Raw genomic sequence first — 21,572 nt, 5'->3', positions numbered from 1 at the left:
CAGTTAAAGTCTTTAAGAAAAACAAATTTGAATAAATTTAGAATCAAAGCAATCTAAGATTATGCTTTTGTGATATCTGTGCCTTTAAGAAATGGTTATCCCAAATAAAATTGGACCAATACTACTTTATAGATTGTCTGCATGATTAAAAGCAACAGCATATGTACCTAGTACAACACCCTAGATCCCCTTAGAATAGAGACTCAATAAATGGTATCTGTATAGGAGGGAATGGAAGCCAGAAGTCAGGCATAAAAGAAATTCTAAGCTAAAAAAAGCCTAAGTAAGGCAGGAATGAAGTCTGTCTCATCAATCAGTTTATTTATGATACCTAGCACAGAATGTGATACTTAGTAGACTCCAAAAATATCTACTGAATAAATGGGTATATTATTTGGAAGATAAGATATGATAAGTTGGCTAGGCATGGTGGCTCATGCCTGTAATCCCAGCACTTTGAGAAGCTGAGGCAGGAGAATCACTTGAGCTCAGGAGTTCGAGAACAGCCTGGGTAACATAGAGAGGCCCCATCTCTACAAAAAATAAAAAAATTAGCTGGGCAGGATAGCGTGCAGCAGTTCCAGCTACTTGGGAGGCTGAGGTGGGGGAATCGCTTGAGCCAGGATGTTGAGGTTACAGTGAGCCGAGATAACGCCACTGTACTCCAGCCTGGGCAACAGAGCAAGACCCTGACTCAAAAAAAAAAAAAGCTAAGTTGCCATGCTCTGTAAGAAAGAGTCAAATATAAGTACAGAAGAGTGCTACCTGTGTTAGTGTGGCAAAAGAAACTTAGCTTAGAGTAGTGATTTCTAAGAGTGGCAGGCAAGAGGTGAGAACAATATGAATGAAACACAACAAATGTGAAATGGAGACCGTATCCTGACTGCTAAGAAGATAGTTCCTACTGATACGTTAAGGATAAAAGACCATACACTGATGTTGGCTGTGTAGATTCTTGAATAAATCTAGTCACCTATCTGACTTCAGTCTATATTCTTTTGTATTTTCACTACAATACCCATAAATGAACCAATTGCTACAAAAATTTTGACAGTATTGCTTATGTTTTTGTTGTTGTTGCCTTAGACAGTACTGAAAGGATACTTTACAACTACCTTCAATCTCTGAATAGGTATCTTCTTTTCCCAATTTCATATACTTCCATAAAAAATATTTAAAATTTTTTGGCTTTGTCTCAATGTATATACTAACATTGTAATTTTTTCAGTTTTGGAATATTTGCTACCACAGCACATTATTACTATGATACATTATTTGACTTGTGTTCAGATAAATTAGCAGGGTACAACCTCTCAAGCTTTGCCTGCTGGTCAAGGTTTTCATTAACTAAATGATACTGGTTTCTTATTTACTAACATAGACACCCACCAATATGAAATTCTCTCTGGATGCTGATTACTGAGTCAAAGAACTTTATTATCAATACTGTCATTCTTTTTTTTATAACAATAAAATGTTCCCATTATAAAAATATCACTATTAACAAAACCATCTCTCTCTCAAGCATAGTAAAACACAAACTGCAGAAGGAATGGACACTGAAGGTCATTTATATTTTTAATATCCTTCTATTTTTATTATACTTTTAATATCCTTCTATTTCATCATGGTTTTTTGCAATTATTATTATTCTAAGTCAAGTACTCTGATGAATTTTTCCTCATCAATTGTCCTTTTTACTGAAGGGTTTCTTTCTGAAAAGTTTCCTATGTGTTTGGTAATGTTTAAAAAAAAATAAATTAGGCCAAGCATGGTAGCTCAAGCCTATAATCCTAGCACTTTGGGAGGCCAAAGCAGGAGGATGGCTTGAGCCCAAGAAGCTCAAGACCAGCCTGGGCAACACAGTAAGACCCTATCTCTATAAAAATAAAAATAGTAATAATAATAAATTACATACCTATAGTCTAATATTTTTAATGTAATGATGGCATGTATATTGACTCTGGATTCACTTGGTAGTGTCATGGCAGTCTCAGTAGCAGACTCACTTTGGCTAGGTCCATCATCTGGCAAAAGAAAAGTTATATGAAGCCAATATTTATACTACAAAGCCATTGTTAAAATTCTTGATAATATATCAAAACAGTGTACGTGATTTCTAGATATTATTGGTGAGAATGCCTTTAGTCATAAGCTTTATTTCCAATGACTCAAATCTCAATCTGGAATTTAATATTTAATTAATAGAAAATAAAGTTACTGTAGCATGGTTTCAAAACTGTTTAATGAATCCTACTGAAAGGAAATTTAGCAGTAAGAAAGAACCTTCATAGAATAACTATGATGTATAAGAAGAAACAAATAACAAGTAATCCTTCCTCTTAAGTAAAATAATATGGTCCACTAGAAGAAATTTGTTAATGGAAGAAAACCATTATTTCCCTCAAATGTCTACCAAATAAGCATATGCTTTTTAGTTCAGGAGACAACAAAATTGATTATCCTCAATCACTTGAAATTTGACAATCTGCATAACTGAGTAAGTCTCTGGTACATTTTATATGTTACGATTTTTTTCTTAGCTAATGCAAGACTTTATTTTTTATAGATATTTTCCTAACATGCTTGCATACTCACACATTCACACACCATCAACCACCTTACTAATCTCCAGAGACTGTTTAACACTGTCATCATATGGTATACATATTTTTTAAAATACACATTTTAAAAGAAATGGCTTTGTGTTATTTTTGCAAAAAAGACTTGAACGATAGAGAAGTAAAATAAGACTATCACTTTTCAACAATGTGAAAACGATGAAACAGTCCCAGCATTAACACATAAGAGCAGAAGGCACGCCAAAAGAAAACAAAAAAAATTAGTAGTATACCTGATCTTGCTTCAGCCCAGTAGGCATTCAATAAACATTTGTTGAATATTACTAAGTATATTTCTCTTGCATTGAGCTCATCAGTTATTCATTAGTCAATAATGATTAAGCTATTATTGCTTCCCAGGCAAGTATCATATGAATACTTTATTCACAGAAGTAGCACAGAATAAATGACAGAATATCAAACAGAAATGAAAGACATCAAGGAAAGTATTAACATCAAGTTAATGCTCTAGTAGTAGTACTACTCCCCTAGCAGTTTGGTTAAGTTACTTTAAATAATATGTAATACAGTGCCAAAATTAAATAAGCAGAGAGACACTATTAAACCAGCAACAAAATCCAGCATTGTTTTTAAAATATCTATGTATACTACCATGATCGTATAATGAGGTAGGGTATTCTCAACAATTTCCAAAGAGCTCCTTTTAATAATTAGCATCAAGGAGAATATAAGGAGAGAGTCTATTGTCTCTGGGGAGAAGACTGTTGCGAGAGAGATTTCCTTTCATTATATCTTTGCGTATTGTTGTTTTTTTAACCATGTGCATTTACTGTCTTTTTCATTAAAAAAACTACATTTTTAAAAACATCAAAATTTCAAATTGAAAGGGCCATGTAAGTGCCAAACACAATAAATAAAAGTAGAACCACACCAAAGTTAATTACCATAAAATTTCAAACAATGGCAACGAATAGAAGATCCTATAAGTTTCCAGAGAGAGAGAGAAAAAAAAAAGTTGTAATTGTACAAGTGACAAGAACACAGCCAAATTAGAGGTCAATCACATAAGCAAGAACGCAGATATCTCATTATTTTTTTTTTTTTTCTGAGAGGGAGTCTCGCTCTGTCGCCCAGGCTGGAGTGCAGTGGCGCGATCTCGCACGGCAAGCTCCGCCTCCCGAGTTCAAGCCATTCTCCTGCCTCAGCCTCCCGAGTAGCTGGGGCTACTGGCGCCCGCCACCACGCCCAGCTAATTTTTTGTATTTTTAGTAGAGACGGGGTTTCACCGTGTGAGCCAGGATGATCTCGATCTCCTGATCTCGTGATCCGCCTGCCTTGGCCTCCCAAAGTGCTGGGATTACAGGCGTGAGCCACCGCGCCCGGCCATGGAGATACCTTTTTAAGAAATTTTCGGCCGGTGGCGGACGCCTGTAGTCCCAGCTACTAGGGAGGCTGAGGCAGGAGAATGGTGTGAAGCCGGGAGGCGGAGCTTGCAGTGCGAGATCGCGCCACTGCACTCCAGCCTGGGCGACAGAGCGAGGCTCCCTCTCAAAAAAAAAAAAAAAGAAAGAAAGAAATTTTCAAATGTATTCATTTGGTGAGTTTGGAGGGCATGATGGGTGATTTAGTTGAACGAGTATCACCTAGAACAAAGTCTTCAGAGCTTCAATTTATCCCTTTGAAGCAAATAGGCACACTGATCACTCTGCCTCTCCAGAAGGTTAAGGGGTTGGAAAAGCTGATGATCCTGTCTCTTAGAAATAAGAGTAAAAAACTAGAGTCCATTTGGTTATTTATTTGTTCCTTCATTCTATAACATTATCCATCACACATAAACTGGTAGGTACTATTATAAGAGACGAACACAGAAGATGAACTCGATCTAGTGGACAAAATAAACAAAAATTACAAAATAGTATGGTAAGTACAGTAATACATGTATGTTGAATGTATTTTTATGGGAGCAGTATGTGTTGAGGGTAATCCCCAAGAGAGTAACCACCTCAGAATGGAGTGAGAAATTACAAGTTCTTGTCAATAGTAGAATTGAAAAGAATTTGCCATCTTTTAAACTTCTCCATTTCATTTTTTAGATTTTTTTAACGTTTGATTTTATTATCCTGTATTACTCTTAAAATGAGAGGAACTAAGTGAACCATCATTTTCTGAGGCAACAGGCTGGGGGTTGGAAGAACGAACCTTAGGAAAACTACTAAATGTGTTAGCCAGGCCTGTAGAGTATAACCCCTAAGGATGGAGTGGGTGGCTACAAAAAAAAAAGCAGATAGTTCTTGGAGAACATGCAGAGCTAGTTTGTCCCCTGAGAAGACATCTGAGAGGGACAGAGGCATAAAATGCCCCAAAGTGTGGTCTCCAGAACAGCAACATCACCCTAACATGGGAACTTGTTAGAAATGCAAATTTCCAGGCTCAACCCCAAACCTATGAATCATAAATTCTGAGAGTGGAGCCCAGCAATCTGGTTCACCAAGCCCTCCAGGTGAGGCCAATGGACACTAAATATCCAAACCTATCTCTTTAGTGAAGCACCCCACTTTTATCACATGAAAGATGATGAACATAAATTGATAATACATAACCAGTAGCAATCCCTGGGTCTAGATCTAATTACTACAAATGTATTCATTTATCCCCCAAACTGTTACCGTGCTTGTACTCTGCGGCAGTCATTGTACTAAGTGCTGGGGATATAAAAATGAGTAAGACACTGTGAGTGATAAACTATGGCCAGGTCTATTGTGCAGAGTCCATCCTAAGCCTGATAACAGAGACAATAATTGCCCAAAGACTGTTCCTTAGTACAAGATTGCAAAGAAACTAAAAATATGATTCCAATTCATTAATATATAATTTACTGGCATAAATTATTTTATGCCCAATTTATGAGTTTTCTATGGTTGCTTTAACAAATTACCACAAACTTAGTGACTTAAAACACACAAACATTATCTTACAGTTTTGTAGTTCAGAAGTCTGCAATGGGTCTCATTGGGCTAAAATCAGGGGTTTGGCAATGGCAAGTCTGTATTCCTTTTTCCTTTTCTTTTCTTTTTTTTTTTTTTTGAGACGGAGTCTCACTCTGTTGCCAGGCTGGAGTGCAGTGGCACCATCTTGGCTCACTGCAACCTCCGACTCCCTGGTTCAAGCGATTCTCCTGCCTCAGCCTCCCGAGTAGCTGGGATTACAGGCACGCGCCACCATGGAACTTTATCATGCCCAGCTAATTGTTGTATTTTTAGTAGATACGGGGTTTCATCATCTTGGCCAGTATGGTCTCGATCTCCTGACCTTCTGATCCGCCCACCTCGGCCTCCCAAAGTGCTGGGATTACAGTCGTAAGCCACCGCCCCCAGCCTGCATTCCTTTTTCTAAAAAGAATCTGATTCCTTGCCCTTTCCAACTTCTAGTAGCCACCTCATATTCCTTGCTTCATGGCCTTCCTCCTCCATGTTAAGCCAGCAACAGTGGTTCTTCGCACATCCTATTATGCTGACCTCCTCTTCTGCTTCTCTCTTCTACTTTTAAGAATCCTTGTGATTATATTGGGCCAACACAATTCATAATAATATCTTTATTTTAAAGTCAGTCAATTAGCAATCTTAATTGCCCTTTGCCATGTAAGGTAACCCATTCACAGGTTTCAGGGATTAGGGTGTGGCCATCATTGAAGGGTCATTATTATGTCTATCAAAGGTAGCATAGCTAGATGATCCTGGTGACAGAGCAAGAAATTAAACTCAGAACACAGATCAGAATCAGGTGATAGAGCTTGAATAAAGGCAATGTTTGCAATCAAATAAAGTAATTAAGCTTAATGCCATGATGGCAAAATTGGGGTTGGCACCTGTCTTAGTCCATTTGTGCTACTATAACAAGATACCACAAACTGGGTAATTTATAAACAATAGACATTTATTTCTCACAATTGTGAAGGCTGAGAAGTCTAAGATCAAGGCCCAGCATTTGGTCTCTGGTGGGGGCGCTCTTGCTGTGTCCTCATATGGCATAAGGCAGAAGTGCAAGAGAACACTGCCTTCAACCTCAAACCCTTTTTTTATAAGAGTGCCAATCCGGCCAGGTGCAGTGGCTGGGATCACACATGTAATCCCAGCACTTTGGGAGGCCGAGGCGGGCGGATCACCTGAGGTCGGGAGTTTGAGACCAGCCTGACCAACATGGAGAAACCCTATCTCTACTAAAAATACAAAATTAGCCGGGCGTGGTGGCACATGCCTGTAATCCCAGCTACTCATGAGGCTGAGGCAGGAGAATTGCTTGAACCCAGGAGGCAAAGGTTGCAGTGAGCCGAGATCGCGACATTGCACTCCAACCTGGGCAACGAGAGCGAAACTCCGTATCAAAAGAAAAAAAGAGTGCCAATCCTATTCATGAGAGTGGAGCCCTTAAGATTCAAATCTCCTCCCAAAGACCACAATTCTCAGTACTGTTGCACTGGGGATTAAGTCTCAACAAAATTGTAGAGGGGAAACCATCACTGAAACCACAGCAGCACCCACTGGGGAATTTTACCAATCTGGCAGGACCTCACCCTTGGCAGGCACAGTATCATCACCACTGGAACATATCTCCCGCCAATAAACTGGGGAGGCTCTAGAATCTGCACTCAACATCTCCAACTTGAGATGCTCTTCTTACAAGGGTCTTTTTTTTAAATCTAAAATCGATCCTTTGAGCTTATCACAAACTGTAATGAGTGTAAGATTTGCATGTCAGATTGCTAACTTGCAAACCTCAAACCCAGTCCTTAAAAAGATATTTTATAAACAATAAAAACAAATTTTTAAATTATAGTCCATTGATATTTACCTAGCCTATTGATGTAGAACAGAGAACAAGTAAATAACTATCAGGATTATTTGAAAGTCTGTGATAACCAAATAAGAAGGTTTAATACTATTTAGATGAATCAAGGACATTGTAGGGTAATTCCACACAATGCTACCTCATGAAATTGAGATCCTAAAAACACACCTTTCAAAAAGGTATTATCTGCATTCTACAGATAGAGATGTGTAGGCTCAACATAACAACACATCAATTAAAATATAAAAATTATAATAATGATCATCTGTGGAGAATGATTTAAGTACTCTAGAAAAATATTAATTTTTCAAAAATAATAACAATTTCAGAGTTATATTTGTAGGATATCTGGGACTTGTATATGTACTCTTCCTAGCAAAAGGTAAATAACAGTACATTGCGGAAAGTTTATCTAAATCCTACATGAATTACTGCACTTCTGCTAGACACTGGGAAGAATATAAATTAATCACAACCAAAACTTAATAAGCTTTAAAAGAGAACAAGATTTTTCTTTGACACAGTGGAGTCTGAGGAATCTGTGGACCACGTTTCTACATTTGAAGCATCACAAACAAGTGCCTTTTAATGAAAGTTTATTTTAAACTGGTACATAACTTCATGCTTCTGGATTGTTCAGTTTCTTTAAAGTTAGCAGTCTCTACTCACTTCAGCCAAAGTTTTTATCTCATTTTACCAGCATCCTTTGAATCAAATGATCGGCACTGTTTTCAATTTTCACCAATCCCTTTTCTACCTCTAAAACTGAGAAAAGAGTAGTTAAAAAGCAGAGAAGAAACGCTGAAGGAAAAAAAAATATGAAGCAATGAAGTGTCCCAACTTTTTCCTCAAAGAGCTCCAGAAAATTTAGAGATAATTAAATGAAATTCCACTCTAACTATTGTTTAAATACTTAGGCCCCATTACCCCAAAATCCAGATTTAATTGGGCTAAAGTCTGGCCTGGGCATGTAGTTTTTAAAAAGCTCCACAGGTGATTCTTATGTGCCTCCAGATACGTATGTAGATTGCTCTTTCACTGAGCATCTTTTCACTGAGAAAATACTTATTACTTATAAATAATAAAGTTATGCTTTGATAAGGAAAAAGTCTTGGGCCTTTGTATGTATGTGCAAAGTTAAGTATTAATTCAAAATAAATGTTTCAGTTCTATTTGAAATTCCCCTTAGATTATGCACACACATAATTGTTCTCCATATGATTATCACAATTTTGAGTCTTGCCAATATATGCTTTGAATAATTCAACCTATTTTGAAGTCCAAAGGGATTTTCTAAGTATGTATTTTCTAAGTATGTATACCTGTACAAATACCAAGAAAAATGGAAGAGATAATTAAACCCCAGAAACAACAAATGTCAGGAAATACCAAGGGATTATTTAAATGTGATTGAACAACCAGGGAGAGAAGGAAGAGTGGTAAGATGTTAATAATATGACCAATTATTGGCAAGAAGCAGAGCAACAAATAAATAATAAATAAATATGGCCTGGGCATGGTGACTCATGCCTGTAAATCCCAACACTTTGGGAGGTGAGGCAGGAGGACCATTTGAATCTCAGAGTTCAAGACCAAAATGAGCAAATAACAAGACTCTGTCTCTACAAAAAAATAAAAATAGCCTGCTGTAGTGGTGCACACCTGTAATCCTAGCTACTTGGAAGGCTGAGGCACAAGGATTGCTTGAGCCCAGAAGTTTGAGGCTGCAGAGAACTAGTATAGTGCCACAGTACTTTAGCCCAAGAAACAGAGCAAGACCTTGCTTCTAAATAAAAAAAAAAAATCAAAAATTAAAAAAATTCTTTTTAAGTAAATTACTCTCTCAGGCTTTGAATATTATTATTGAGATATTCCTCTTTTTATTATTTTTTAAAGTAGCTGAGCTGGATATTTTCTACTTCTGAACTTCTTAGACAATAAGGCCATTCCTTACATGCATTTGTTTTTGGCTTGGTTTTCCCTTGCTTTACAATCTTGTTCTAAAAAAATTTTCCCCATCCCCAAAAGAAAGGAGAAAAAAGGAAAAAAAAGAAAAAAGAAAAGAAAGAAACAGGGAAAGAGACAACATAAAGGGTTGAAAGATAAAAGAGCTATGAAAAACTGAGAAGAAGGCAAAGATACATATATGGAGAAGTTCTCAGTAAAAGATTCTACTGACATTTGGCCAATGGGCTTTCAATTATTGCTTATTGTGGCAGACTGCTAGTTTTGCCCAATTTTTGTTCTCCTTTTGCGTAGATTTCACATAGAAAATATACTTCCCAGAGATCAATTTCCATCATGACAGCAAGAGGAGCTCTGTTAATCTGCTCCGCAGAAAAGCTGGTTAAAAAGTGTTAAAAAAAAAAAAAGAAAAAGAAAAAGGTCAAGGAGGATGCTGAGCTGAGCATGGTGGCTCATGCCTATAATCTCAGCACTTTGAGAGGCTAAGGCAGGCAAATCATCTGAGGTCAGGAGTTCAAGACCAGCCTGGCCAACATGGCAAAAACCCATCTATACTAAAAATACAAAAAAAAATTAGCTGGGCGTGGTGGCAGGTGCCTGTAGTCCCAGCTACTCAGGAGGCTGAGGCAGAATTCCTTGAACCTGGGAGGCGGAGGATGCAGTGAGCTGAGATTGCACCACTGCACTCCAGGCTGGGTGACAGAATGAGACTCTGTCTGAAAACAAAAACAAAAACAAAAAATAATAATAATTTAAAGCCTCTGAAAAGGATTCTATTTCTATTTATTTTGAGATGGAGTCTTGCTCTGAGTTGCCCAGGCTGGAGTGCAGTGGCACAATCTCGGCTCACTGTAGCCTCCACCTCCCAGGTTCAAGTGATTCTCCTGTCTCAGCCTCCTGAGTAGCTGGGACTACAGGTGTGTGCCACCACTCCTGGCTAATTTTTGTGTTTTTAGTAGAGATGGGGTTTCACTATGTTGGCCAGGCTGGTCTCGAACTCCTGACCTCAAGTAATCCACCTGCCTCAGCCTCCCAAAGTGCTGGGATTATAGGCATGAGCCACCATGCCTGGCCTTGGAAATGATTCTAATAGCAAACAGCAAATGAAGAAATAGCTGTTCAAGAAAATCTATGGAAATTTTGTAAGAGGTGAGTCTGTGGTATTTGAACCTAGACTGCTCCCTCTCTCCCCTCTTCTAGATCAGAGAGGCAGAAACTCCACTCCAGAAGGCTACAACTGAGAACACAGGGTTCCCTCTCCCCCAACCCTCCAGCCCCAAACCCTATCTCCCAGCCAGAGGGCTTTCTTCCTGAGAGGAGTGTCAGCATTTCTCATCCTGCCACCAGCTTCCTGTTGCTAATGCTAAATCCCTGATGAGTAGGGTGAGGACTCCCTTCTTCCACTCTGGTCCCCTGCACAGAAAGGAGGCTCTACCTTGAGCTTGGCATGATGAGAATACTGGGGCCCTGACTGCTCTTCCCCTGGCTCATAAGTTGCCGGTTCAAAGAAAGGAGAGGCAAACCAAGAGAACCTAAGTCTATTGCTGACTCCTTCTACTGAGTGTTCAGCTCCTAGAGGAGAGTGTTACTATTAGAGAAGCTTGCCATCTTCCATATTCCCAGCTTCACAGCCTGTGCTCAAAGATTTTGCCTGGGGGAGAAACAGGTCATAAAAACGGTTCCTAATCTCTTCCCAAGGGAACTGACTTCACTCACAACAAAGCATGAAAGCTCTCAAAAACAATGAAGGTTATGGTAAAAGGCAGTTGGGATGAAATTCCTGGATCTACTGAAGATACAGCCTAGACTGTATACAAGCAGACTGTACACAAGCTAGCTCACAGGAGAGAACCAAGGAATAAGACAACTACAGAAAAGCTGAATGTCTATAATAGTATCAGACAAAACAGACTCAAAACATTTTTTTATGTCAGGGGCACATTATAATGGAAATTTAACAACATATCCTTAAACAACCAATGGGCCAAAGAAGGTATCAAAAGAGAAATCATAAAATACTTTGAGATAAATGAAAATGACACAACATATGAAAACGTATGAGCTGTAGATAAAGCCATGCTTAGAGGGAAATTTATAGCTATAAATGCCTATGTCAAGAAACAAGATCCCAAAATCAATAACCTAACTTTCCACCTTAAGATACTAGAAAAAAAGAACAAACTAAACTCTGGAGTCCTGATGAGATAAGTAAGCAACAATGAAAAGGGGTCCCAGGTGGGGGAGAACAATTGTTCCAAGAGACAGCTAATCATAGACAACTCTAATCACAGACGACTTGCTGGCACAACATCCTGTTCCCAAATACCTCGCTCTGTACACAGCCCCAGCAGCAAGACCTCGTTCCACATAGCCCACTCCAAGCATGAACCTATAAAACTCCCCTCCAGCACCTGCCTCTTGGCAGACAGCCCCTTCTCTGCTGTGCTACTTGTTGCACCCTTGCAACATATCTTTGTACTTTCTCTAATAAATCTGCCTTTCTTTACTACAGCTGTCTTGGTAAATTCTTTAACCACCCGCAATGCTGGCCCCAGTCAGTCACACCTGCAATAGAAACCTAAACCAATTAGAAGGAAATAAATAATTAGAGTGTTAATTAATGAAATAGAGAACAGAAAAACAATAGAGAAGATCAATGAAACTAAACGCTCATTCTTTGGAAAGTCAACAAAACTGACTAATATCCAGCAAGTGTGGCCTAGAAAAAAAGAGAGAAGACTCACATTACTAGAATCAGAAATGAAAGAGAGGACATTATTATTAACCTTACAAAAATGAAAAGGATAAACTATGGCAACCATATGCCAACAAATTAAACAACTCAGATAAAATGGACACATTCCTAGAAAGATAAAAACTACCAAAACTGACTCAAGAAGAAACAGACAATCTGAGTATATCTATAACACGTGAAGGAAGAGTAATAAAAAAACCCTAGCCACAAAGAGAAGCCCATGCCTAAATGGCTTCACTGCTGAATTCTACCAAACATTCAAAAAATTAATACCAACTCTTCATAAATTCACCCAAAAAACAAAATAGGAACGAACACTTCCCAATTCATTTTATGATGCCATTATTAGGCTATCACCCAAACCAGAAAAAAAAAAATCACAAGAAAACAACAGATCAATAACTCTCAAATTCTCAACAAAACACTAAAAAACAAATCTAGCAACATTTACGAAGAATTATACACCATTACTAAGTGGGATTTAACCATGGATGCAAGCTGATTTATCATCTGAAAATCAATTAAGGTAATACAGCATATTAACAGACTTTTTAAAATCACACGACCATCTCAACAGATGCAGAAAAAAAATTGACAAAAACTCAACAACTCTTTTAGGACAAACACACTCAAAAACCAGAAATAGAAGGGAAATTCCTTAACATGATAAAGGGCATCTACAAAAAACCCACAGCTAACCTAATGTTACTTAACAATGAAAAACTATAAGCTTTCCCCCAAAGATGTCCAGTCTCAGTCCTTCTATTCAGTACTGTCCTGGAGGGTCTAGCCAAAGGAATTAGGCAAGAAAAGGAATAAAAGGCATCCAGATTGGAAAGGAAGAAGTAAAACTATCTCTATTTGCAAACAACATAGTCTCGTATATAGAAAATCCAAAGGAATACGTCAAAAAATTATTGGAACTAATAGTTTCATCAAGGTTGCAGGATATAAGATCAGCATTCAAAAATCATTGTATTCCTATACAGTTGCAAAGAACAGCACAAAAATGGAATTAAGAAAACAATTATATGCCTAATAGCATCAAAAGGAATAAAATGCTTAGAAATAAACAAGTATAAAACTTATAGTCTGAAAACTATAAAACATTGTTTAAAGAGATTAAAGATCTAAAATGGAAAAACATTCCATGCTCATGAATGGAAGACTTAATATTGTTAGGATAATATTCCCCAAACTGATCTACAGAAATACATAAACTTTATCTTTGTAGAAATTCACAAGTTAATTCTAAAATTCATATGGAATTGCAAGAAATCCATAATAGCCAAAGCAATCCTGAGAAAGAAGAGGAGCCCTCCTAAAGTAAGAGCCCTCAATCTTCCTGATTTGATTTCAAAACTTACTACAAAACAACGGTAATCAAGACAGTGTGGAACAGGCACAGGTCAGACATATAGATCAATAGAATAAAACTGACGGTAGAGAAATAAACCAATACATTTATAGTCAGTTGATTTTTTACAAGAATGCCAAGACCATTCAAAGTAGAAAGAATACTCTTTTCAACAAATGGTGCTGAGAAACTGAATAGCCATGTACAAAACAATGAAATTGGACCCTTACCTCACACTGCATATAAAAGTAATTCAAAATTGATCAAAGACCTAAATTTTAAAACAATGGCAGTATAAAATGTTTAGAAGTATAGGCCAAATCTTTATAACCTAGGATTTTGTAAAGCTTTCTTAGATTTAAAAAAAAATGAACAAAAAAAAAAAAGAAAAATTGGACTTGCTCAAAATTAAAACTTTTATACTTCAAAGAACAACATCAAGAAAATGAAAAGACAACCCACAGAGAACTATAAAATATCTGCAAATCATATATTTAATAAGGGATTTGTATCTAAAGTATGTAAAGAACACTTACAGCTCAATGATTTAAAAAAACAAAAAATAGACAAAGAATCTGAATAGCCATTTCTCTAAAGACGCACAAATGACTAATAAAGCACAGGAAAAGATGCTCTACATTAATACTCATCAGAAAAATGCAAATCAAAGCCACAATAAGATGCCATTTCAGACCCAACAAGATGGCTAGAATCAGAGTCAGATGACAAACGTTGATGAGGATGATGACAAATGTTGGTGAGGGGAATCAGAACCCTCATATACTACTGGTGAGAATGTAAATTGGTGCAGTTGCTTTGGAAAACAGTTTGGCAGTTCTTCAAATGATTAAACATAGAGTTATCATATGACCGAGAAATATGTTACTCCTAGGTATATACACCCAAGAGAAATGAAAACTGAAACCTGTACAAGAATGTTTATTACAGCATTATCTGTAATAGCCAAAAGGTCTTTCTGATCTACTAACTCAGTCACCATTTGTTCACTTATGCTATGGCCTAAATGTATGTGTTACCCCAAAATTCCTATGTTGAAATCTAACCACCAAGGTAACAGTATTAAGAGGTAGGGCCTTTGTAAAGTAACTAGATATTGAGGGCAGAACCCTCATGAACGGGAATAGTGCCCTTATAAAAGAAGTCTTAGGGGGCTCATTAACCTCCTCTTGCCATGTGAAAGCATGGAGAAGGTGCCATCTATGAGAAACAGGTCCTTACCAGACACCAAACCTGCTGGTGCTTTGATCACAGTTCTCTAGAACCATGAGCAATAAATTTCTGTTATTTATAAATTACAGTCTAAGATATTTTATTATAGTAGCCCGAACTGACTAAACAACTCACTTTCCAATGTCCACATGTTTTTTATTTTTCCCCCATTCTCCCTATCTTTATGGAAGTACACCTTTAAAACATTTCCATTACCAATTTTCTTTTTGTGGGGTTTCTGGAAAGAATAAAATTATATGCATGGATTCACTCTCCCATCTTTGGATAGAAGCTGTCTAGCAGAAATGTTTGTACATAACTGTAACTTCCACTAAGTTCATCTTGGCTTTCTGTTCATAAAATTTTGATCAGTCTGACATGACCTCTAACTGATTCATGACAGAATAATCAATTTGTTCTGGACGAGAAAGCATATTTGGAGAAGGAAACACTTTCCTTGGTAGAAAATAAGAGTCTTAGAAAATTATTTTAATAATTCACTTGAAGGATAAAGTAGAAAAAATAGCTAAACTACGCAATTATCTTACTCATTTAATATATGTTGACTGGCAACATAGTGCTAAGCTAAGCTATGCATAACCAACAGAGTTGTGAGGTAAATTAACAGCTACTGCATTTAGCCATTATGTTTTGGAGTGGTTTGTTACTTAGCATAGCACTCGTACGACTATTTTTTTTTTCAAAATGTTTTAGTTTATTCTATAATGATAGACATGAAACAAAAACTGGGTATATGACATGTTTAGTGAATTATTAAAAATTAAGTTTATTGTATTATTTTCACTTTTGGTACATGTTCTTGCTAAATTAACATACCCTGAAAAGTATGTTTTGTCTTAATTTTTGTCAGAGTTTAGCAAAGCTGTGCACGAAAAATAGATAATGAAATACTTGTCAATATACTTTCTAGTCAATAGAACCCATATATCCTGAAAGTCAAGTTTTACTCCTTTTTCAAAGTTGAAGTACTAAGTGCTTACTGAATCTTTTTTGTTAAATTTCCTAATTGGCAGACTTAACACAATTCAAAGGGATTACAGATAGAACATTATTATTGTGAGTTTAAAGATATTTTTATAACCTCAGCATAGTTACAGACTATATGGATTTAGAATTAGAGCCACACATGCCAGGATCTATTACTTCCAAATATGTATACCCAAATGACATTTAAATTTATGTACTATTAATTCTTCACTACTTTTTATGAATCCTTCAAAATATAAGAGAATATTTTAAAGTACCTTTGATCTTGCTTCGTAGATATTTTAGGACTTCTTGTGTTCCTTTCTAGAAGGGTGGAGACAAAGACATTCACCAAGACATGCTTTGCAGTTTTATAGATCAACATATATGTCTGAATTTTAATTTAACAAAGAGCTGAATTCCAAATATACTTACACTTAAAATTTCTCTTCGAATTGTTCTCAAAGGATTTCCTTCTAATGCCAAAAATTTCAAATGAAGGTTCCCCAATGAATAGGGAAGACTATAAAAGATTAAATTGATTTCAGGGAAAGCATCAAATATAAGTGTACTCCAACCATAGTTAACTATAAAACATCATATGGCAAACAACATATCACAGAATAGTCTCAAAGAAAGGCCAAGTAATGCAGACCTAAAACATTTCCTTTCAAGATAAATGCTAAACATATAAAAGAAAAATCAGATTTGTTTTCAAAATTGTCATGCTGAGATTAATTTTTAAAAAGTGAGCTATAAAACATTTGTTAAATTATAACATTTGCTAAAAAAGTAAATGTTAAACATAAATTTGAATGAATCAGTGATTCAAGATAGACATCCTCACTGATACTAAATGTTTTGATTTTGCACTTAGAGCAAGGAAACAAAATTCTAATTGAAAAAAGATGACAAATAGAAAAAGATAATTTTTGAATGTCCAATTCATGTTTCCATTCAATAAAGAAAGTCATCTTCATCTCTGGCACATTTTAAAAACCATTCATACATAAAAATTCAATATCAATAAAATCTATTAAGCATCTACAAAATATAGGGCACTGGTATAGCGATATCAAGATTCTTGTTCTCAAGTCCTCAGTTAAACAAAGGAAAAAAACACATACAGCTAACTAAAATATAATAAGTATTATCTTACAATGCTGGTGGGAATATAAAATAGTACAGTCACTTTCGAAAGTGGAGTCTTTTAAACATATGGTCACTATACAACTAAGCAAACACACTGCTACACGTTTACTCAGGAGAAATGAAAATAATGTCCACACAGAAACTTGCACACAGATGTTTACAATAGCAAAAAATCAAAAACAACTCAAATGTCCATCAACTAACTACTGAAAAGACACATGAACTGTGGTATATCTATCTCTGTACAACAGAATAACACTCAGCAATAAAAATAAAACTACTGATACATACAACCACATGAATCACAAAAACTTTATGTTACATGAAAGAAGCCAGACACAAAAACTACATTCTATGTAATTCCATTTATGTGACATTCTAAAAAGGACAAAACTGTAGTAACATAGCACATTAGTGGTTGCCAGGGGTTGGGGTATGGAAAGGGAATTGACTGCAAAAGGTATGAGGAAACTTTTTAGGGAGATAGAAATGTTCTACATGGCTGTGATTACGGTTACACAAATATATACCTTTGCCAAAAATCAACAAGTTGTATGCTTGATTGGTAAATTTTATTGTATATAAGTTACATATTAACAAATGAATATGATATAAAAAGCATATATAATAAGACAAATGCTAAACAAGTCATGTTGCTATGAGAGTAGAAATATAGACACTGGTGGGGCTTTACGGGGGAGAAGGGAGTAGCAAAAACCGGATTTGGGCTTAAAGTGAAAAATCAAATACTATTAGGCAAAAAAAAAAAGCATTCTAGGGTAAAGGAATAAAACAAAGAAAGGGTTGGTATATTTATAGCTCAATGTAGTCAGAGAGCAAGACACCTGTATGAGCGAAAGATGACAAATGATAAATTAAGTCTGATTGTAAGGCACCCTTGAATGTCAGGCTAAAAAGTCTAGAGTTTATCTTACAATATGGTGGTTCCCAATTAATTGCTGGTTGGAAGACCAGAAGCATCAAATTCTAGGAACTGTTTTAAAGAAAACAAAGAACAAAAATTCTAGGGTCCTGCCATCAGAGATTCTGATTCATTAGTATCCCAGAATCAGTATTTTTTTTTCTTAATGTTTCTCAAATGATTCTAAAACGTACCCATATTTGGGAAACAGTGCTATGGCAAGGCTTTTAAAGTAAATACATTCCAGCGTTCTTAGAATTTAGTTCTAGGGGGTAACTAGAACTAAATTTTACTCTAGTAAGAGTAATAATACTAATACTAATGATAATCCAGTTAGAGTAAGTCATAAATATGTCTGCTTCTATTATCATATCAAGCTTGCTGTTAAAGACAAAACCTAATTAGTCTTTCTTTCTCTGTACATAATTACTGCTCAATCAATATTTAATGAATTCAATTTAGAAAAAAGGAACCTCTTGGTTTTTTAACAAATATTTCAAATTATGAATTATAACCAAATACAAACACAATTTCTATTCATTTGATATTTAAACTTACCTACTAATATCATTGTTGCTTAGGTCAAGCCTTTCCAAGGACTGTAGTAGTATAATTTCATCTGGAACAGATTTTAACTTGTTATCCCTCAGGTCTAGCACAAGAATTGAATTCAGATGTTTAAGATGTTCTGCCTCTAACATTTCAATCTGGTTTTCACCTACATGCAATTCCTACAAAATCAAAGATGAGTTATGTGTATCTCTGTATTCAATTTTATAGTAGATAATGAAAATAAAATTGTAGGTACTCTTAATTTCAAGTGATTGAAAAACACATAGAAAAAATGCAACTTTATAAATATCAAGATGTTTAAATTTTCAATTATATTTAGGCTATCTTTCAGCTAAAGAAGAATGGCAAATGAGAAAATTTTTTGGCAATTTAAAAATAATTAAACGTTGAATCTGGCAGAAACATCAAGTTTATAAAACCAAAGTAGGCTGGGTGCAGTGGCTCACGCCTGTCATCCCAGCTCTTTGGGAGGCTGAGGCAGGCAGATCACAAGTTCAGGAGTTTGAGACCAGCCTGGCCAACATGGTGAAACCCCATCTCTACTAAAAATACAAAAAATTAGCCAGGCGTGGTGGCGCGTGCCTGTAGTCCCAGCTATTCAGGAGGCTGCAGCAGGAGAATCGCTTGAACCCAGGAGGCGGAGGTTGCAGTGAGCAGTGATCACACCATTGCACTCTAGCCTGGATGACAGACCAAGAATCCATCCCAAAAAAAAAAAAAAAAAAAAACCAAAGTAGAGAAATAATTTAGTAGTTACATTTAAATAATAAAAATATAAATCCAAAAACTACTTGCAAAACAAAGTAATATCAGTTTTTTAAAAAGTTATTGATATTATGCAGTTGGTCCTTGAACAACAAGGGTTTAAACTGTGAGGGTCCACTTTTATATAAATTTTTTTCAGAAAATATATTGAAATTTTATTTGGAGATTTGTGACAATTTGAAAACACTTGCAAACCAACTGTGTAGCCTAAAAACATTTTAAAAATAAAAAAAAGTTACATATGTCATGAATGCATTTAATATATGTAGATACTAGTTTACCACTGACTACCACAAAATATATACAAATCTATTATAAAAAGTTAAAATTTATCAAAACTTACATACAACTTACAGAGAAATGTAAACAAATGTGAAGATGCAGTCATAACTACATAAAACTAGGCCAGGCACGGTGGCTCACGCCTGTAATCCCAGCACTCTGGGAGGTGGAGACAGGCGGATCACCTGAGGTCAGGAGTTCGAGACCAGCCTGGCCAACATGGCGAAACCCCATCTCTATTAAAAATACAGAAATTAGCTGGGCGTGGTGGTGGGCACCTGTAATCCCAGCTACTCGGGAGGCTGAGGCAGGAGAATCACTTGAACTCGTGAGGCAGAGGTTGCAGTGAGCTGAGATTGCACCACTGCACTCCAGCCTGGATGACAGAGCGAGACTCTGCCTCAAAAAAAATAAATAAATCAAAGATTCTGCCTCAAAAAAAGAAAAATCATAACTACATAAAATTAACTGTAGTACACACTGTACTACTGTAATAATTTTGTTGCCACTTCTTGTTGGTACTGTGGTGAGCCTATGTTGTGAGTAGCCACTTAAAACCTGTATGAAGCTAATCATTTCCAGGTGAGCAGTTCAGCTCTCCAGTAAATTGTGTGTCACAGTAAAAAATGATCTCTTGCAGTTCTCATGCGTTTCTCATACTGTTTAGTGCAAAACCATAAATTTCAAATAACATCATGGGACTAATATGAAGTGCCACTAGTGATGCTGAAAGTTCTCCCAAGAAGCAGAGAAAAGTCATGACAAGAAAAGTTGAATTGCTTGACATATACCATAGATTTAAGTTGCTCACCATTTCAGACAGATGATTCATCTTATAAGCAGATGATATAAACTTATGGTATCAATACAGCATGGTACTATAAACACAGTTGATCCTTGAATGACAATGGGTTTTAGGTTTGAACTGCACAGGTCCACTTATATGTGGATTTCCTTCCACCTCTGCCATCTCTGAGACAGCAAGACCAACCCCTTCTCTTCCTTCTCCTCAGCCTACTCAACATGAGGACAATGAAGATGAAGACCTTTATGATGACTGACTTCCATTTAATTAATAGTAGACACATTTTCTCTTATGATTTTCTTAATAAGATTCTTTTCTCTAGCTTACTTTATTGTAAGAACATAGTACATAATACATATGGCATACAAATTATATGTTAACCAATTGTTTATGTTATTGGTAAGGCTTCTGGTCAACAGGAGACTACTACTAGTTAAGTTTTTGGGGAGTCAAAAGCTACACACAGATTTTCAACTCCATGGGGGTCAATGCCTATAACCTTTGCATTGTTCAAGGATCAACTGTAATCAGTTTGTTACTTAACATTTTCATTAGTGATTATTTTATATACTGATTTGCCATTAATAGAAACTATAATTATCAGATGGAAAATTTTTCTTATTAAAGGAAAACTTTTTCAGTTCATTTTATATATCATCGCTCTGTTTAAAATAAACTCTTTTAACACTAGAGCTTAAAGGTATATATAAAAAAGGCAAATCATGGCAAATTTACAAGACAGCATTAATTCTACACACTTAAAGCCAAAAGAATGTAATTCATTTCAAACATACTTGATTATGATTAGGTAAAGGTGAGAGGTGACACTTTATAGAACGAGGTACATAATCCTGGTTGGTATTCCAGGTCTCCTACTTACAATTTTAGCCTCTTTATCTACTATTTCTCCAGTTATGAACTACTTGTCAGATGAAATGGACAAATCTCTATTTTTCAAATTATTTCTTTTAAAAAATGTATTACTAAAAATACCACTAATGTAAGTAATCATATTAAAATTCTGAAAAGTATTAACATAGGAAAAACACAGTACTTATAACTAATACACACTCCCAATGTAAAACAAGATTAGCTCCTTTAAAAATGCATTTTAATAATTAACTTTTGGAAAATATAGTTATTTAATAATCAACTAAATAGTACCTTCAATAGACTACAAGAAGGAAATTCTGGTAGAAAACGTAATTTATTCCTCCGCAAATAAAGCAATTCTAGTGATTCCATGCCAGCCAATTCAGGAGGTATAGTTTCCAAGAGATTTGAATTACAATCCAAATGCTTCAACCCTGTAATATATATTCGGTAAAAAACAAAAATAGAGAAAAAAAAAA

At 35.9% G+C, this 21,572-nt stretch overlaps 1 protein-coding gene across 2 annotated transcripts in view; it reads right to left on the bottom strand.

Moving 5' to 3' along the window:
* LRRC40 (leucine rich repeat containing 40) overlaps positions 1–21,572 on the bottom strand; it is a 62,574-nt gene that overhangs the window by 12,595 nt on the left and 28,407 nt on the right. For both annotated transcript variants that reach the window (XM_004025964.5, XM_055350677.2), the window contains exons 6-10: positions 21,385–21,527; positions 18,354–18,526; positions 16,157–16,244; positions 16,000–16,045; positions 1,919–2,027 (exon numbers count right to left, since the gene is read on the bottom strand). In XM_004025964.5, coding sequence (XP_004026013.4) covers positions 1,919–2,027; positions 16,000–16,045; positions 16,157–16,244; positions 18,354–18,526; positions 21,385–21,527 — 559 coding nt within the window. The remainder of the gene's footprint in view (positions 1–1,918; positions 2,028–15,999; positions 16,046–16,156; positions 16,245–18,353; positions 18,527–21,384; positions 21,528–21,572) is intronic.

Source organism: Gorilla gorilla, chromosome 1 (assembly GCF_029281585.2).
Source record: "Gorilla gorilla gorilla isolate KB3781 chromosome 1, NHGRI_mGorGor1-v2.1_pri, whole genome shotgun sequence".
Classification (NCBI taxonomy): Eukaryota; Metazoa; Chordata; class Mammalia; order Primates; family Hominidae; genus Gorilla; species Gorilla gorilla.
Note: the sequence above shows the minus strand (reverse complement) of the source record. Positions and strands in the feature narration are given on the sequence as shown.